General features: G+C 37.2%; 1 protein-coding gene across 2 annotated transcripts in view; it reads left to right on the forward strand.

Moving 5' to 3' along the window:
• Positions 1 to 17,249, forward strand: part of GRB14 (growth factor receptor bound protein 14) — a 134,761-nt gene that overhangs the window by 71,202 nt on the left and 46,310 nt on the right. For both annotated transcript variants that reach the window (XM_003921924.4, XM_010329556.3), the window contains one exon: positions 1,353 to 1,509. In XM_003921924.4, the coding sequence (XP_003921973.1) occupies positions 1,353 to 1,509 (157 nt within the window). The remainder of the gene's footprint in view (positions 1 to 1,352; positions 1,510 to 17,249) is intronic.

Here is a 17,249-nt window from a genome sequence, read left to right on the forward strand (position 1 = left end):
AGTGAAACCTCATCTCTACGAAAAACAAACAAACAAACAAACAAACAAAACCAACCAACCAAACAAACAAAAAACCGAAATTAGCCAGGCATGGTGGTGAATGTGTATAATGTAAGCTACTCAGTAGGCTGAGACAGGAAAATCGTTTGAACTTGTGAGGCAGAGGAAGCAGCTAGCTGAGATCGCATCGTTGCACTCCAGCCTGGGCAACAAGAGCGAAACTCCTTCTCAAAAAAAAAAAAAAAAAAATGTATATACAGACATCTTTCTAAAGAAGATACAAAAACAGCTAACAGGTATATGAAAAGGTACTCAACATCACCAATCATTAGGCAAATGCAAGTCAAAACTGCTATATCACCTCAAACCCATTAGGATGGCTGCTATCAAAAAGACAAGAGATAACAAGTATTAGTGAAAGTGTAGAAAAAAGGGAACACTAGTACACTCTTGGTGAGAATGTGGATTGATACAGTCATTCTGCAAACCAGTATGGATATTTGTAAAGAAATTAAAAATAGAACTACCATATGAGCCAGCAATCCCTCTCTTGGATATATACCCAAAGGAATTTTAGTCAGCATGCCACAGAGATGCCTATACTCCCATGTTCATTGCAGCATTATTCACAATAGCTAACATATGGAAACAACCTTAGTAAACCTTAGTACACTGTCCCATTGATGGGTGTATGTTAGAGCATATATATATATATACATATATATACGTATATATATGTATATATACGTATATATATGTATATATATATATGTATGTATAATTCATTGTATATTTGCATTACACACACACACAATGGAATACTATTCAGCCTTAAAAATGATATGCTGCCATTTGCTACAACATGGATGAATCTGGAGGACATTATGCTTAGTGAAATAAGTCCTTTCTTTTCTAACAGAAAGAAAAATATTGCATAATCTCAGATGTGTAATCTAAAAATAAGTCAAATATGCAAAGACAGAGAACAAAATAGTGGTTTCCAAGGTCAATGGTGGGGTGGAGGGAAGTGAGGAGATGTAGCTCAAAGGATACAAAGTAGCAGATGTGTAGGATGAACACATTTAGAGCTCTAATGTACAATGTGAGAACTATAGTTAATGATAGTGTATTACATTTGGGATTTTGCAAAATGAGTAGATTTTAGCTGCTGTTGCCACACCTGCAAGAAAATGGGTAACTGTGAGGTGATAGATATATTAATTTGTTTTACTATATGACCATTTGATATATACATATAATAACATCATGTACACTTTAAATATGTAAAATGAAATTTATTAAAAACACAAACAGGAGTATTTTAGCTCTTTTTCTTGTTTCTGCCTGCACAGGTAATTAAAGTATACAGTGAAGATGAAACCAGCAGAGCTTTAGATGTACCCAGTGACATAACGGCTCGAGATGTTTGTCAGCTATTGATCCTGAAGAATCATTACATTGATGACCACAGCTGGACCCTTTTTGAGCACCTGCCTCACATAGGTGTAGGTAAGGACACAGAATTATTGTCTCACGTCATTGCTTTTCTATTTCTCATTCAGCTCCCTCTTGAACACCAATAATTCTTAGATTTGGTCTTTTGAGATAATTTTCTATATCTTATAGGTGATTCAGTTCCTTTTCATTCTTTTTTTCTTTTTTTCCTTCTGATCATATATTTTCAGATAGCCTATGTTTGAACTCATTGATATTTTCCTCTGTTTGATCCATTCTGCTGTTGAGAGCCTCTAATGCATTTTTCACTTCAGAGAATGTATTTCTCAGGGTCACCATTTGTTTATTTAAAAAAAAATTCAACCTGTTTGTTAAATTCATCTTATAAATATCTAAATTGCTTTTTATTGTTATCTTGGCAATCACTGAATTTCCTTAAGGATGCTATTTTGAATTCTTGGTCAGAGCTCACATGTCGCTGTCTCCCTAGGGTCATTTACTGGTTCCTGTGTCTGTTTAGGGAGATTGTGGTTCCCTGTTTGCTGTTGCTTTTATGGATGTATGTCTATATCTTTGCATTGAAGGATTATTCGAGTCTTCTCCGGCTGGCTTCTTTTGTTTTTTATTAGATATATTTCTTAGAGGTTTTTACTGCTAAGTCATTGCCTTCTTTTCGGCTCTAGTTGGTGCTTAAGCCTACCTTCACCTTGGCTTTAGCAGAGGTCAGAGCACTGCACTTTCCAAATGAGAGAGGTCTCAAAGGGGATATTCCAACAGTGTGGGGCAGCTGGCTAGGGGCTCATGCCCAAGGAACCTGTGGGATGAACTTCCTACAGTGTTGTGCTGCTGAACAGTCAGTCTGATTTGGTTTCTCCTTTGGCTGGGTTGCAGAGCAGAGTTTCTGGTGTTGGGAATGGTTGTCCTGCTTCCATTTTTTTCTCTGCCTGTCCTCAGGGATATTTCTCCCCTTGGGAAATCACGATGCTTCCTGTGATTAAGACAGAGACAGATCTCCTGCCAGGGAACCCAAGATGGTGGGTAGGTGGTTGTCCACCTTAATCTCACTTTTTCTGGTATCAACACAGTGAGTTGGGAAAAAGGTTTTCACAAGCTTGTGGGAGGGGCATTGTGGTAGATGTGGAAGTTTGATTCTCTTACCTCCTGGAGTTTTTCTTCACTTCTCTGTCACCCATGGAACTATCTCATCTTCATTTCTGAGTTCTGGGATACTTCCAGGGAAAATCGCAATGCTGTTTGTCTGGTTTTGGTTTTCTTTGGGGGAGAGTGGAGCCAGTGTGCTTCTTTGTCATTATTTTTCCAGGAAGTCCTGCTTTTCTATTTCTTTTGGTATACATCCCGTGGTGAACATTTTCTTCAAAGGTGCAAAAATAGAAAGGAATTATGAATAGTATTTCTTTATTCTTTTATTTTTGGCTATTTGTTTGTAGTCAAGAGGCAAAGAAAGTAGCACAAAATGGAAACAATGATAGAAATTTTATAATTTACCTACGCCTCTTCATTTAAAGAATGATCTATGGGAATTTTAGAGCTAAAACAGACCAAATTGATGGAAGAATGGATTTCATAATAATTTTATGAGCACAATGCAAAGTGCTTGAGATGTTAATAAAATAAGCTGTCATTTGGACCACATTTTGAATCAGTTGCAGCACTGACAAATACAAGTGTCCATAGCAGTGATTCTCTTTATGGGAGTGCAGAACCTAAATTTTTCTTGAAGAAATAAGTAAGTCCTTCACGTTTTAAAGACAGAAACATAAAGAGTAGCCTTTAAAAATATTTTATTTGGAAATGCATCTCTATTATGAACTGTGGAGCATTTAAAAATTATTTTAATATGTTGTAAAGAATTTATTCTTCTACGAGGGTGAGACAGGATTTGGCAACAATTTTGTTTCCTGCTTTCTTATTTTTATAGATGTTAGTGTTAAAAACATGTTTTCATTTAAGTAGATACGACAGGAAGGCGTTTGTTATGGTGATGTCATTCAATTCCTTGAACTCTTTGTGAGTTTCTTTTGGTTGCTGTTCCAAATTACCACAAACTTGGCTTAAAGCAACAGAAATTGATTCTCACACTTTTGGAGGCCAGAAGTCTGAAATCTATATCATTGAGTTGAAATCAAGGTGTTGTCAGGGATGTGTGTCCTCTGGAAGCTCTAATTTCTTGCCTCTTCCAGCTCTGGTGGCTGCCAGCATTTGTTGGCTTGTGGCTGCATCACCTAATCTCTGCCCCTGCAATCACATTGCTTTCTATTCTTCTGCTTCTGTCAAGTCTCCCTGTTTCTTATAAAAGTGGCAACAGTTTAGGCCCACCTAGATAATTCAAGATAATCTCCATTTCAAGATCCTTAATTTAATACTGTCTGCATTTTTTTTTCCCCCATGTTACATTCACAGGTTCTGGGAATTAAGATGTGGTTATCTTTTGGGGGCTATAATTCAGCTTGCCACATACTTCTTGCCATTGTATGTTTAAAAAGTTTTAGTAAGAAATCATCAAAATTATTTTAAATAATTCATCAGTGTCAGCTTTATTAGTTGTTTTCTTCAGACTTGTGAAAGAATTTTATACATAGTCATTAGAGTCATTTACTTTTTAGCATCGCTGCCAATATATAAAATTGTTGCTTTGTTTGATGCATTCAAGAGTTTCTGCCTCAGAGCAATGTGCCAATGTAAGGTTTTGTTCAAATGAGAGGTTTGCCTTTCTCTTATGACATGGAATTCAAAATGATGTTAGCAGAAAAGGTGTGTTTTTAGAAGGATTCATTTTTTAAAGATTTTTGGAAAGTGTTTTTTCTGAACACTACCTGCACTCCCTGAACCATTTAGAAAGTGTTTGTAGTTCTGATGTGACAACTGCTGTCCTAGGACATGTCAGAACTTCATGGAGGGGACAGAGTGAGGCCTGTGGAAAGGAAGCTAGAAGAGTTCCATGGTCTCCTCAGTGGTAGCTGATGAGCTACAATAATGCAACTGATTTTGACAGCTTGTCCTAGATAGTTATCAACCTGCCAAGAATGCCTGATTCCGAAGCTATGTCATACTGGCCAGCATGACTTGTTGCTTCATCTTCTAGGACAGAAAAGGCTCAACATATATTTTCTTCATTGCCACTTGTGACTAGTTTAAATTCTATTCATGATAAATTAATCTCCTAGAAGTATGGTGTTAATTCTCAATAGAGTTCTGACTTATTCCAAACTATTTCATTTAGCACCGAATTAGCATAATATAATATTACGGTATTTCATATTCTTTATTTTTTCTTTTGGGGGAGACTTAAAATTTTTTTTTTGTTATAGTCACTACCATTTATGTCTAACAAGTAGCTTTGCAGTTCAGTAATAAAAATCTACTCTGTAAATCAAGAAGTGGTTTTCAGTGAGAACACTGCAAATTATTTATATTAAGGAATAAAATGTACAGGTCTTTTAATGCAAAAGCTTAAAATGGAACATTGGGAATTAATTTGATCCGCATACTAAATTTAAACCTTTAGGCATCAAATAGTAATGTAAGTTTATTTCTTTATTACTGTATTTTCTGGAAACTGCTGAAATAAAATCAAAGATGTGACCATATTCTCATGACTTCATCAGTCATGCGTTAGACCAAAGCTTATGAGAAATAATTTTATTTCCAGAGCCTTCTTGTGTTTTTTTTTTCTTTTGGTTTTTCACTCAGATTATATGTTTAAACAGGACAATTGAAAACATTAATTCTACCCCAATACTCATATGCATTAGATTTAATAGCTTCCAGTTCTTCACTGATATAACAGGAGAATAATCAGTATTGGGGTACTGTCATCTTCCTCAGCACAACATGTAAACAGATTTGTCTTCAAAATGCTTTTTTGTTTTAGTTTTGCCTGTTTGCATAGCTTATTATAATCTTGCAATATATCTATTCAGTCTAATAGTGGTATGAAGTAAAATGTTCTATTTAATTTGCACATGTAAAGGAATGGGAAAAATTAGAGAGGTTTTTTTTTTCCTCCTTAAATGTAATATACAGCTACCGGTTCTCTTTGCCAACAGAATAAACTAGTGACATCTTTACTGCAAGTCTTCTGTCAGTGCTAATGATGTAAAGAGCCAAAGGATGAACTATTTGCCAGAACTTTAGTTATCAGCTAGTCAGCTTTCACTGTTGTTCAAGAAACATTCTTGCACTCTCTTTGTCCAAAATGATGAATTTTCAAGAAATAAAATTCTATTTGGTTTTCTGTTCCTATGTTAACTCGATTAGGATAATGTGCTTATTGAAGAGGGAGGCCAACATCCTTGATGGCTGTAGGAATGTGGCTTTATTTCTTTATGCAGTATATGGTTTCATTCTTTTTTATGGCTTCATAGTATTCCATGATTTATATGTACCACTTTTGTTTGTTTGTTTGTTTTCTGAGACAATGTCTCACTCTGTCACCCAGGCTGGAGTGCAATGGTGCAATCTCTGCTCACTGCAACCTCTTCTTCCTGGGCTCAAGCTATTCTTGTTTCTCAGATTCCAGAGTAGCTGGGATAACAGGAACATGCCATCACACCCAATTTTTTTTTTTTTTTTTTTGTATTTTTAGTAGAGATGGGGTTTTGCCATATTGCCCAGGCATGCTTCAACTACTGAGGTTAGGTGACCCATCCTCCTCAGCCTCCCAAATTGCTAGGATTACGGGTGTGAGCACCATGCCTGGACTATGTCTACTGCATTTTCTTTATCCAGTCCACTGTTAGTGCGCATTTAGGTTGATTCTGTGTCTTTGCTATTGTGAATAGTGCTGTCATGAACCTATGAGTACAGGTATCTTTTTATTTATTTTGGATATATACCCAGTAATGGGATTGCTGGATTGAATGGTAGCTCTTAAGTGTTTTGAGAAGTCTCCAAACTGCTTTCCATAGTGACCAAACTAATTTGCATTCCCACCAGCAGTTTATGAGCATTCCCTTTTCTCTGCAGCCTTGTCAATATCTGCTGTTTTTTACTTTTTGATAGTAGCCATTATGATTGGTGAGAGATGGTATCTCATTGTGGTTTTGATTTGCATTTATCTGATGATTAGTGATGTGTAGGAATTTTTCATGTTTCTTGGCTACTTCTATGTATTCTTTTAAGAAGTGTTTATTCATGTCCTTCACCACTTTTTAATGAGGTTGTTTGTTGTTTGTTGAATTGTTTAAGATCCTTATAAATTCTAGATATTAGACCTTTGTCGGATGCATAGTCTGTCTTCGCATATGATCTCTGTGTTTATGAGACTTAGTATTTGTGAGATCCTGAGGCCTCATAGGTAAGGACATTTTGACCTATAGGATCGATGAGAGTTTAGGATTTTCTGCACTGTAGCTTATTTTTAGTGACTTCGATTAGCTTAGGCCTGTTTCAGAGACATTTCATGTTGCTAATACATATGCTACTGTCATTGCTTCTCATCTGTCTAAACCATATCACAAACTACTAAAAGCAGAAGGGGAATACTTGACATTCAGAATGTAGTACATTCCTGAACCTGAAGTCTGTTTACAGAGTTATGTTTTCTGTGGCAAAGGAAACTTCAATCTCATTCTTACATATATATATATATATATATATATATATATATATTTTTTTTTTTTTTTTTTTTTTTTTTTTTTTTTTTTTGAGAGGGTCTTGCTCTGTCACCCAGGCTGGAGTGCACTGTGTGATCTTGGCTCACTGCCACCTCCGCCTCCCAAGTTCAAGTTATTCTTGTGCCTCAGACTCCCAAGTAGCTGGGATTACAGGTGTGCACCGTTATGTCTGGCTAATTTTTGTATTTTCAGTAGAAACAGGGTTTCACCATGTTGGCCAGGCTAGTCTTGAACTCCTGACCTCAAGTGATCCCATCTGCCTCAGCCTTCCAAAGTGCTGGGATTACAGGCATAATCTGGTGTAACCTGTCTCTGCGCCTGCCCGTTATTAGTATTTTTAATACAAACGCATATGTGTGATAGCTACTACTAGTGTGTATAGAGTATGTATTTTAATATCCATTTTACATACAGGAATACAAAGATCTAGATTCTGTCAGATTCTATAATCTGCATTTTCCATTGAAGCAAATTGGTTTCTTCTCACCACAACATTTTTGCTTCTGAGATTCTACGGTCAGTTTGCCTCTGTCTCACTCTGTATCTGTCTCAGGCATGCTATAATTTAAATTTTGAACCCCTAGAACATTTTCAGATAAACGTTCCTAACCCAGGTAGTGAGGAAATTACTGAGATTGAACAGCACCAACATAATTCCCTTCATAGAAGAGCCAGATATTTATTTTGGCCGAGCAAGAGGATCATGCTAAAAATTACCTGTTTTTGAATTTGTAAAAAACATGAATTGTATAATAATATTTGTAACTTTGAGTGCAATATCCATATTTCATATCATCTGCCTATAATTATTACTGTATGCCGCTGAGAATTTTAATAGGGAGAGTAAATCATTGAAGGCAACTAAATATTTTGATTTTGTTATGAATGTCTGAATGGCCTGTTTTGGATCATATTATTATATGGTTCTACTCGTACACACACTTTGATAGACAATGAATTTACAATGTCAGTATATCAACAAATATTTCTCCTTTCACGACGTAGTAAACCGTTTTGTAACTGGTGTGGTTTGCTTCACAGCCACTGGATGTCACTATAGCTCCCCAGATGGAATCCTCGCTGCTTTTATAATCAATGTAAGAGTAAGGGTGGGGGGAAAACTTCAAGTCCTCTGAAACTTAAAGGGATCCATGTTTGTCTTGCTCCCATTTTGATTCCTAATTGAAGCCATGATATGAAGCAGTGGCAATTAACACAATACCTCAAGCGCATACCTATAGACTCCTCGGGAAGAGGAATTAATTGTATTTTAGTATCATTGCTAGGGACAGCTGAGATTTCCATTGTGAATATCATTGTGGAGTGGCTTTAATAAGCAAAATGAATGACTGGAGGCTTTTAATGAAACCATTTTAATGTGTGCAGCTCTGCCCACGTGATCGCCTTAAGACAGAAGCGATGCACAGTGACAGTGAGGGAATGGTTCACAGCATCCTGCTTGGAAGCGGCTCCTTCACTCTTTTTTCCTTTTTAACAAAGGAAGTACAAGTGTTTTTCCTGTTCTGGATCTGATATGCAGTTGGACTTTCTGTGCAGTTTATAACGTACCAGCCACCGGAGTTGTGACCACCCTCATCACAGAAGAAATCATTGTGAAGCCTTTGGGACACGTGGCACTGCGCTTCCTTTCGTAGAGAATCATGTGCTCTGACCCCTCGTGCTTTGAGGAGACTTGGTGTCCTGGTGGCACGCACAGACCGGAAATGGGCAATATTTAACTAGCAAAGAGTAGGAAGCACCCATAACTAAATCTGCCTCCTGATTAGCTGTTTTTTTCGTCGACGTATTCTCATAGCCTCTGCTACATGAATTCAGGTCCTGACACCTCTCCCCTCAGGTATTATATTAGCCTCACAACTGGTCCTCCTGCCTCTGGTAGTACCAAAGTTATCCACCTGAATGCAGACCTGATTCTTTTTGCATTTGGGTCCAAGGTCCTCTGTGGGGTTTGTAGCATCTTGTGACCTGTCTGCCCTTCATAGCTTCAGCCTTATGTCTCACCCCTCCCTCCTTTTAGTTTACACGTTACAGAACTGCGTGCAGGTGCCTGCATACACTACAGTTTCTACTATTTCTTGCTTATTCTGTTAAGAGCCACAGGAAACCCCTTCCTGTCCATCTTTACCTGGTTAACTGTTATGCATCTTCTAGGGCTTAAATATTTTAGTTAAAAATGGCAGGAAAGTAAAAACTCAGTCTTTTCTTAAAAATACTTAGGACAATAAAGATGAAAACTCTCAGCTGTCCAAGCTGACTGATAGGCAACCTAGTGCCACAGTCCGGGGAGAGTGGGGAGAGAAAAGCAGTCGGAGGCATCCCATGCTCAGCCGTGTGAAGTACAGTCACCCTTTGCATCTGGCAGCAGGCCGGGAGACACATCTGCCTCTTCCACTTTCCTGGCTGCTTGGTGCAGACTGCTGCTGCTGCTCCAGGGCTGTTCCTTGAGATGATCAGGATGCTTGCTGCCACCACCCATTCTCATACACCCTTGGGAAACCGTAAATCCTGTAAACAGCAGAGAGGTGCAGGAGGCACCAAGAGTGATGAATTGTGTCCCGGGAGGTGATGCTTCCACAGGACATACTATAGGTAGGTGTGAGAAACAAGCACTGTGGACAAGAATTAAATACAAGGCTGTTCAAAGTAGATTATTTACAATATCAATTAACTAGACAAGTAAAACCTTACAGTATAAAAGGAGAATGTTACAAATTACAGTACATCCATAGGATGTAATGATGTAATATTAGGCAGATTTTGATCATGCTGTTATTCTTCCTTTGAAGATTGATGTGGGCAAGTGTAAGGTTATGATGATGACAGAATAAAAATCAGTGTATAAGCATATAATGTTTTCTAATATTATAAAACTTTGTACACATACCCACATGTAGAAAAGAGAAAAGAAAAGAAGGAAATATATTGAAAGGTTAGGTGCTTATTCCTGATTGACACGTGTAAAGATGTATTGTGATTGTAAGTTAACTGTATTTGTTTTTTTTTTTTTAATGGAATGTATTACTTAATAATCAGAAACAAATAAATACAGTTTTTAAAACTTTTAAAGAGATTTTTAGAGCCTTAGCTCAGACATCTTTCTGAAGCCCCAAGTTGGACAAAATACAGATCTTCTTTGCTCCTGTAACATTTTCTACGACTATCCTGACAGTGATCGTATTATTAAAATTAGACAGTAATTCCACGGAGCTGGGACTCTCTGTACACCTGAATCTTTGTAACTCAGGGTCTAAGACAAATAAACGTGTTTTGAACTAAGTCCTACTAAACTGTAAGGTATTTATATCAAATAATTCATAGGGTGGATAACAAAGTACATAGAAGGAATAGGCTTGGAAAAGAAGCCAAAGAAATCACATGCTGTGCTCAGATAAAATGTACTCTGAGTCCTTAAAGAATGCTCTGAGAACCTTCAAATTAATGGAAGCTTGTTTTTGAGCTCTTCAGATACTTACCCATTCAACTTGAGATCATATATATGCAGGCATTTTGTGGAAAAATAATGCTGTCTGTGAATATAAGTTGCAATTGTTGGGTCTGAGTTAATTAAAGACTGTTTCCACTTGCTGAAGAATGAACTACGGGGCCTTTATAGCCATCAAGCTGAAGTGTCACAATTTTCCTATTATTGCACTTGGGGAGTTGAATGCGTCTGATGGCGATGTTCTGGGGGATCCTGCTGGTATTAAGTAGTGTTCTTAGGTTAAGGAACCTTTTAGAAATTGAGCTGTGTTTTATTCTTTGCTTCTCCAGTTTTTGTTTTGCTTGGCCAGAGGCTGTTCATTTTTTATCTGAAAGTCAGATTGACAAAATGTATGTAGTTTCTACCCAGCACAGAGAAGTACAAAGACCATTTGTCTCCTGGAGTTTCCTGTAAAAAGGGTATTCAAAAAATTGTTTTCTGGGTGAATTAGAGGTAAAAGCCACTTTTGTTTCTTCTCTTATCAAGTGATGAGAAGAGTAGGGACTCAGATTTCTATTTGAGCTCCACGCTGTACTTGGCAGTAGATTCAGCAAAGAAATCCAGGCAGAAGGTCACAGGTGAGCACTTTCCATTCTTGGAGGATGGAGGTTTTTTAAAAGACTTTGATGTTAAATCAACAGTTTCAGAAGAAACTTCTTGCTTTCTTCTTTCTTCTTTTCTTTTCCTTTTTTTTTTTTCTTAAGAAAGAGTTTCTGAAAATTAGAAAACAGGATTACATGTAGTTATTATTTGGTAATATTTCTTTTTATTACCATAAGACCTCAATGACCTATTAGAAACAAAACAATACAATTTAAGGCAATATAACATTTTTGTTTTTGTTTTGAAGAGCTTTTAAAATGCTTTTTGAAGCTTTTCTTTCTTTTACCCTCTTCTTGGTTGCTATGTTGAAGTAATTTAAGAGGGCTTCCCTCCTATTTTTCTACCTACATATGAGTGGTAGTTGAAAATCGTAATTTACTTTCCAATGCCCAAAAAATAACATCAGAAGGTTTTATTTTAAATAGATTTGTATCTGTGAGGTTTTAATAATATGTTTTAATATAGTCTTTTAGATGAATTTTATGAAGTTTTAAAGATAAAGTCTTTAAAATAATAATTTTGAATTCGTGTGATTCCGACCTGTAGTCATTTCTCAAATGCCAAAAAGTACCTAAGTTCATTCTGGATTTTGAACATTGCAGCAAAGAACTCCTAGATGTAGAATTAATATCTTACCTTTTGATATTTGAAATATATGATAAAGAACTTAATAGATACTTAGTTGGTTAAACTTTGCTTGAAAGGAGAAAGGTCCACAGAAAGTTTGTTAAAGGCTTAGTGTTTCGTTTTCGCTTTTCTTAGGTCTTGGTAGTGACGTTCTTTGGCTAGACCTAGGCAAGAGAAAGTTGGTCTTTAGCAACATTTCACCTCCCTTTTCAGCATTTTTATTTTATTTTTCTCAAAGCAATCTGTCTAGTCATCTTGCATCTTCCTGTTGAATTTTCTGCCTGCTAGGGCCTGTATTTAGTCAGATATCTGCACTTAAAAAAGAAATGCTAATTTTATGTGAGATGTGATTAACTGATGTTCAGTTATGCCTCCCAGGGTTATTTGGATTATTATAGCATTAATCCTTTAACATAATGAGATTGGCTGGGGGAAGCTACAGTGCATCCAGATTGGGATGGTGATGCATGAATTTAAAAAGGATATGTAATGTAATTTCTAAAAATCAGATTCTGTAATAAGAAAACTATATCTTCATTGCCAGGCTAGTATATAAGGTAAAAAACTACTGCTGCATTCACTCTGCTTGACTTTTATTAGCTTCTTTAATATGTTTATCTGAATTTTTGATAGAACAGAACTAGAAATCTTTTTCAATGGAATGGAATGTATGTTGTTGGCTTTACATACTCTCTGTTTCTTGATGGCTTTTTAAAAGAAATGTTTTTCTTTTTCTTTTCTTTTCTTTTTTTTTTTTTAAAGGTAGAGTCTTAATTGTCACCCAGGCTGGAGTGCAGTGGCACAATCTCAGCTCACTGCAACCTCCACCTCCTGCGTTCAAGTGATTCTGCTGCCTCAGCCTCCTAAGTAGCTGGGATTACAGGCACCTAGCACCATGCCCGGCTAATTTTTTGTATTATTAGTAGAGATGGGGTTTCCCTCTGTTGACCAGCATGGTCTCAAACTCCTAAAGTCTGGTGATCCACCCACCTCGGCCTCCCAAAGTGCTGGGATTATAGGCGTGAGCCACTGTGCCCAGCCAAAAGACATATTTTTCTTAAGATTACCAGATTATCTTTCTAGTGCTAGTAATTGCATTATGTAAATACTTGGTTTTATAGTTCTGTGACATTTTCTGCAAATATGGTATCCTTCTTTATTTTTTCAAGATTGGTGTTCTGGTTTTTATTTGCATGTAGTCAACAAAACCCCTGACAAGATTCTACTTCTTCGTAACTATACATACATTAGTTCTTTTTTATATCCAGCCTCTTGAGTAGCTGGGATTATGGGCATGAGTCACTGCACCCACTGAGTTCTTTAGTTACATATTTGCCATAGCTGTTCAAATGTAGTTTGATTGTTTAACCCGTTGTGTTTTATTTCCTTATTTGATGCAGTCCAAATTCAAATGATTTGTGCTTTCATGGAAAGTAAAGATTGACATAATTTGAAATCTTGCCCACTACTGTTTTGTCCCTTACACTGAAAATGTGATTTACTTTTAGTTAATTAGCAAATATTTATTGAATACCTTTCAAAATAAAAGAATTGGAAGCAACTAAAGTACCGAACAGCAGGAGCACGAAAGAGCAATTTTAGTTGCTATAGGCAGAATGCACAGGATATAAATAGATCCAGCAGAGCTGTTAGGGAATGTCCCTTGGGTGAGAACTTCCGTGAAGTTGAGGCAATGCTGTGCAGAGGAAAGAACATCCACTTGAGCTCAGACATGTGGCTGTCATTCAACCTGGGCAGACTGGCTATTCTGAACCTGTTTCTATCTGTAAAATGGAACTGTAACTTGCTTAGTAGATTATTATATTGATTTCCTAAGGCTTCTATAACAAATTACCACAAATTTGGTGGCTTAAACAATAGAAATGTAGTATTTCACAGTTCTGGAGGGTCACATTCTTTCCAAGATCCTTAGGGAGATTCCATCCCTTGCCCATTACAGCTCCTCTTGGCTACTAGCATTCCTTGGCTTGTGATGATTCCATTTGAACCTCTGCTTCCCTGATCACATTGCTTTCCCTATTCTGTCTGTGTTAAATCTTCTGCCTCTCTCTTAAAGGATATTTGTAGTTGGATTTAGGGCACACCTTAATCAAGAATATTTTCCCCATCTCAATATCCTTAATTAAATGACGTATGCATAGGCTTTACCACATAAGGCAACATTTACAGGTTCTACGGATTACGACCTGATATCTTTGGGTCCATTATTTAGCTTGCTACAGGTACTATAAGTATGAAATACAATAGCAAAACAGCTCTCAGACTGATAAATGCAGAAATGTAACCTCTTTTACTATTTAATTTTGAATTGGTTTCTGATACTGAGTCTCCCGGTTTAAGAACAGACAATTTATTCTTCTATTATTTCTTTGCTTTCTGGATTGTTTTAGTCTTATTGGGAAAAATAATCAATGCAGTTTTCATCAGTGGTTCCATGCACATTAAAATGTGTTCAGTTGAAGGTTTAGATGTACCTTTACTCCTCCAGCACTCTGACGGCACATTTAAATCCCAAGAGGGATATCTGTACAAGTTTTATGCAACTGTTCTCTTCATGTTCTGGAAACTCCTGCTTTTTAAGCTTATTGCTTATACCATGATGACCCTTAAGTTCATGGTCTTCCCTTAGCCTTTCCATATTTCTTCTTGGGAACTTGGTACTACAATACTGTTGCCCCTACTGGGATGCTATGACCTTGACATTGTATTTAGGTGTTGCTTCTCTGTCATGCTAGATGAAGGGCTTCTACTTAAGGCTAGATTATAGCCTTTCCTCAGTCTATACTCTAATTTGAGCCACAGACCACTGTTAAACCTATCTAGAGTCTTACAACTCTCAGAGGGTTCTATTCAGGAAGGAGGTAGGATATGGGGTCACTTGGGACCTACACCATCCATCTAGTTACCATCTAGCTTCCTCACGGGCTTCACTCCACCAGTTTTCTTCAATAACTCTTTAACTATGCCTCCTTTCCCAGAGGGCAGGGGGTGGGTCCCCATATGTGACTATGGAGGATTGGCTAGGCATGCTTCTTCCTAAATGATTATATTTGTCAAAGATTGGTAAAGTCCACTGTGAAGCTTGAAAAACCAAGAAAAATGCTCTTTGTTATTTTTTTCCTTTCTTTATAGTATATTATGAGGGCAGAATTCATACTGTTTCCTTAGAGGTAGAGGAAGGTAATGGATCCAAGGAAATACAGGTCGGCAAAGCCAGCAAACAAGCACCTTTATTGATACCTTGAAATTGTTTCCCACTGCAGTCGCAGAGAATATAGATATGGTGCTTACCGCATGGTACATTTAATGACATGTACCTGTGTTTCATAATCTTGAAAATTCCAGCTGAATTTGTATGAGAAGTAAACAGAAGTTAGGACAGATTTTTAAAAGTGCAATGTCTCACTCGGTATCTCAGTGATCACTGGATCTCCCTCCAGTTTGATTGTCTTGCAGTTTTGCTAGCTTATTAATGGTAACACAGTCCTTCCAAGTTCTAATGCTGAGAACTTTGATGTCTTCCTTAAGCACTTTCTTTTTCACTCCATATCCAATTTGTCAGCAAATTCTGTTGGCCCTACCTTCAAAGCAGATCAAGATTCTGTGTATTTTTTTTTTTTTTTTTTTAACTACATCAACTACTACCATGCTAATCTACACAGCATCATCTTTCCTGGGGTTAGTTCCAGTAGCCTACCAAATGGTCTTTGTGCATTCAGCCTTTTAAAATCAGTTTTCTTCTCCACAGTGTGATCCTACTAAAACTTATTAGTTTATGTTATTCCTGTGTTCAAAGTGACTTCCCATCTAAGTCAGAGGAAAAGCCAAATCCTTACTATGGGCTTTCTACAACCCGCTATCTCCTCACCATTATTTAATTTCCTCTCCTGGGATAACCCCTTTTCCTCATTCAGCTTAAGCCACACTAACCTCCTGGCTGTGTTTCAAACATACCAGCCTTGCTCTCACCTCAAGGGCTTTTTGATTGCTCTTCCTCTCTGTCTGCTTGGCTCTTGTCCTCTTCTCTTTTGGGTCTCCTCTTTAACATTACCTTCTCAATGACGACGTTTTGACAAGCTGTTGGAAATGGGTTCCTATCTCCTATGTCCTCAGCACTTTCTCTCTCTTTCCTGCTCTGTTTTTCCCTGTAAAGTTTATCACCACTATTGTCGTTTAAATGTTTGCCCCCTCCAAATTTGATGTTGAACTATGATCCCAAGTGTTGGAGGTGGGACTAGTGGGAGACTCTGGGTCATGAAGGCAGATCCCTCATGAATGACTTGGTGCCATCCTGTGGTAATGAGTGAGTTCTCACTCTATTAGTTCACACAAGAGCTGGTTGTTCAAAAGACCCTGGCATCTCTATTGCTGTCTTGCCATTTGACACACCTGCTCCCCATTCACCTTCCCACATGATTCTAAGTTTCCTGAGGCCTCACCAGAAGCAGGTGCTGCTACCATGCTTCCTGTATAGCCATGAGCCAAATAAACCCCTTTTTCTGTGTAAATTACCCTACCTCAGGTATTTCTTTATAGCAACACAACATGGACTAAGACAACCACATTTTATGATTCACATTTTATTTATTATCTATGTTTTCCCATTAGAATGAAAGCTTCATGAGGGCAGTTATATTGTTATGGCTTCTCCACCACAAAATTCCTAGCTCTAAGATGAGTGTTTGACACACTATAGACCTTCAGGAAATATCTGTTGAACAGATGAACAAACGACCAGGTTATAAGTAACTGCCATACTATATGGATTTATCTACAACAAGCAGAAGCAGACAAGTTTTTGGGCAGGGTTTGCGTTCATACAGATGTTTTAGGAGTTTTGCTATGCTACCTGTGTTCACATGGGATTAGAAGAATAAGAAAGTAGAGATTTGAAGATTAGTTAGGCTGAACAAGAAAAGGCAAAGGTCCAAATTGAAATGGTGACAGTGGGACCTAATGTGGGGATTGTTTGTTGTGTGACAGACAGTCAGAGGAAGAAACCCTGCTATCTGATAATTTCAAGAGTAGAAGATTTTGGAGTAGAAGTAGAGAAAGGTACAAATGTGAGCTTTAGTTCTGTTTTTTTTTTTTTTTTTTTTTTTTTTTTTTTTTTTTAGAGAATGTAGTGAAAATGATAGTAATGAAATAGGATAATTTAGGAAGAAAAAGCCATCTGAAAGGGAAAAGTGTAGATGACTTTGTTTTGTTTTTAAGTTTAAAAAGTTTTTTGGTACCGTTTACAATTTTGTATATTTATGGCTCAGTGGCATTATATGAATTTACATTGCTGTGCAACCATCATGACTGGCCATCGATCTCTAAAATATTTAATTTCCTCATACTGAAACACTGCATCAATTAAACAGTAACTCCTCATTCCCTACTCCCTCTAGACCCTGGCAACC

The sequence above is a fragment of the Saimiri boliviensis genome, chromosome 5, assembly GCF_048565385.1.
Source record: "Saimiri boliviensis isolate mSaiBol1 chromosome 5, mSaiBol1.pri, whole genome shotgun sequence".
Lineage (NCBI taxonomy): Eukaryota > Metazoa > Chordata > Mammalia > Primates > Cebidae > Saimiri > Saimiri boliviensis.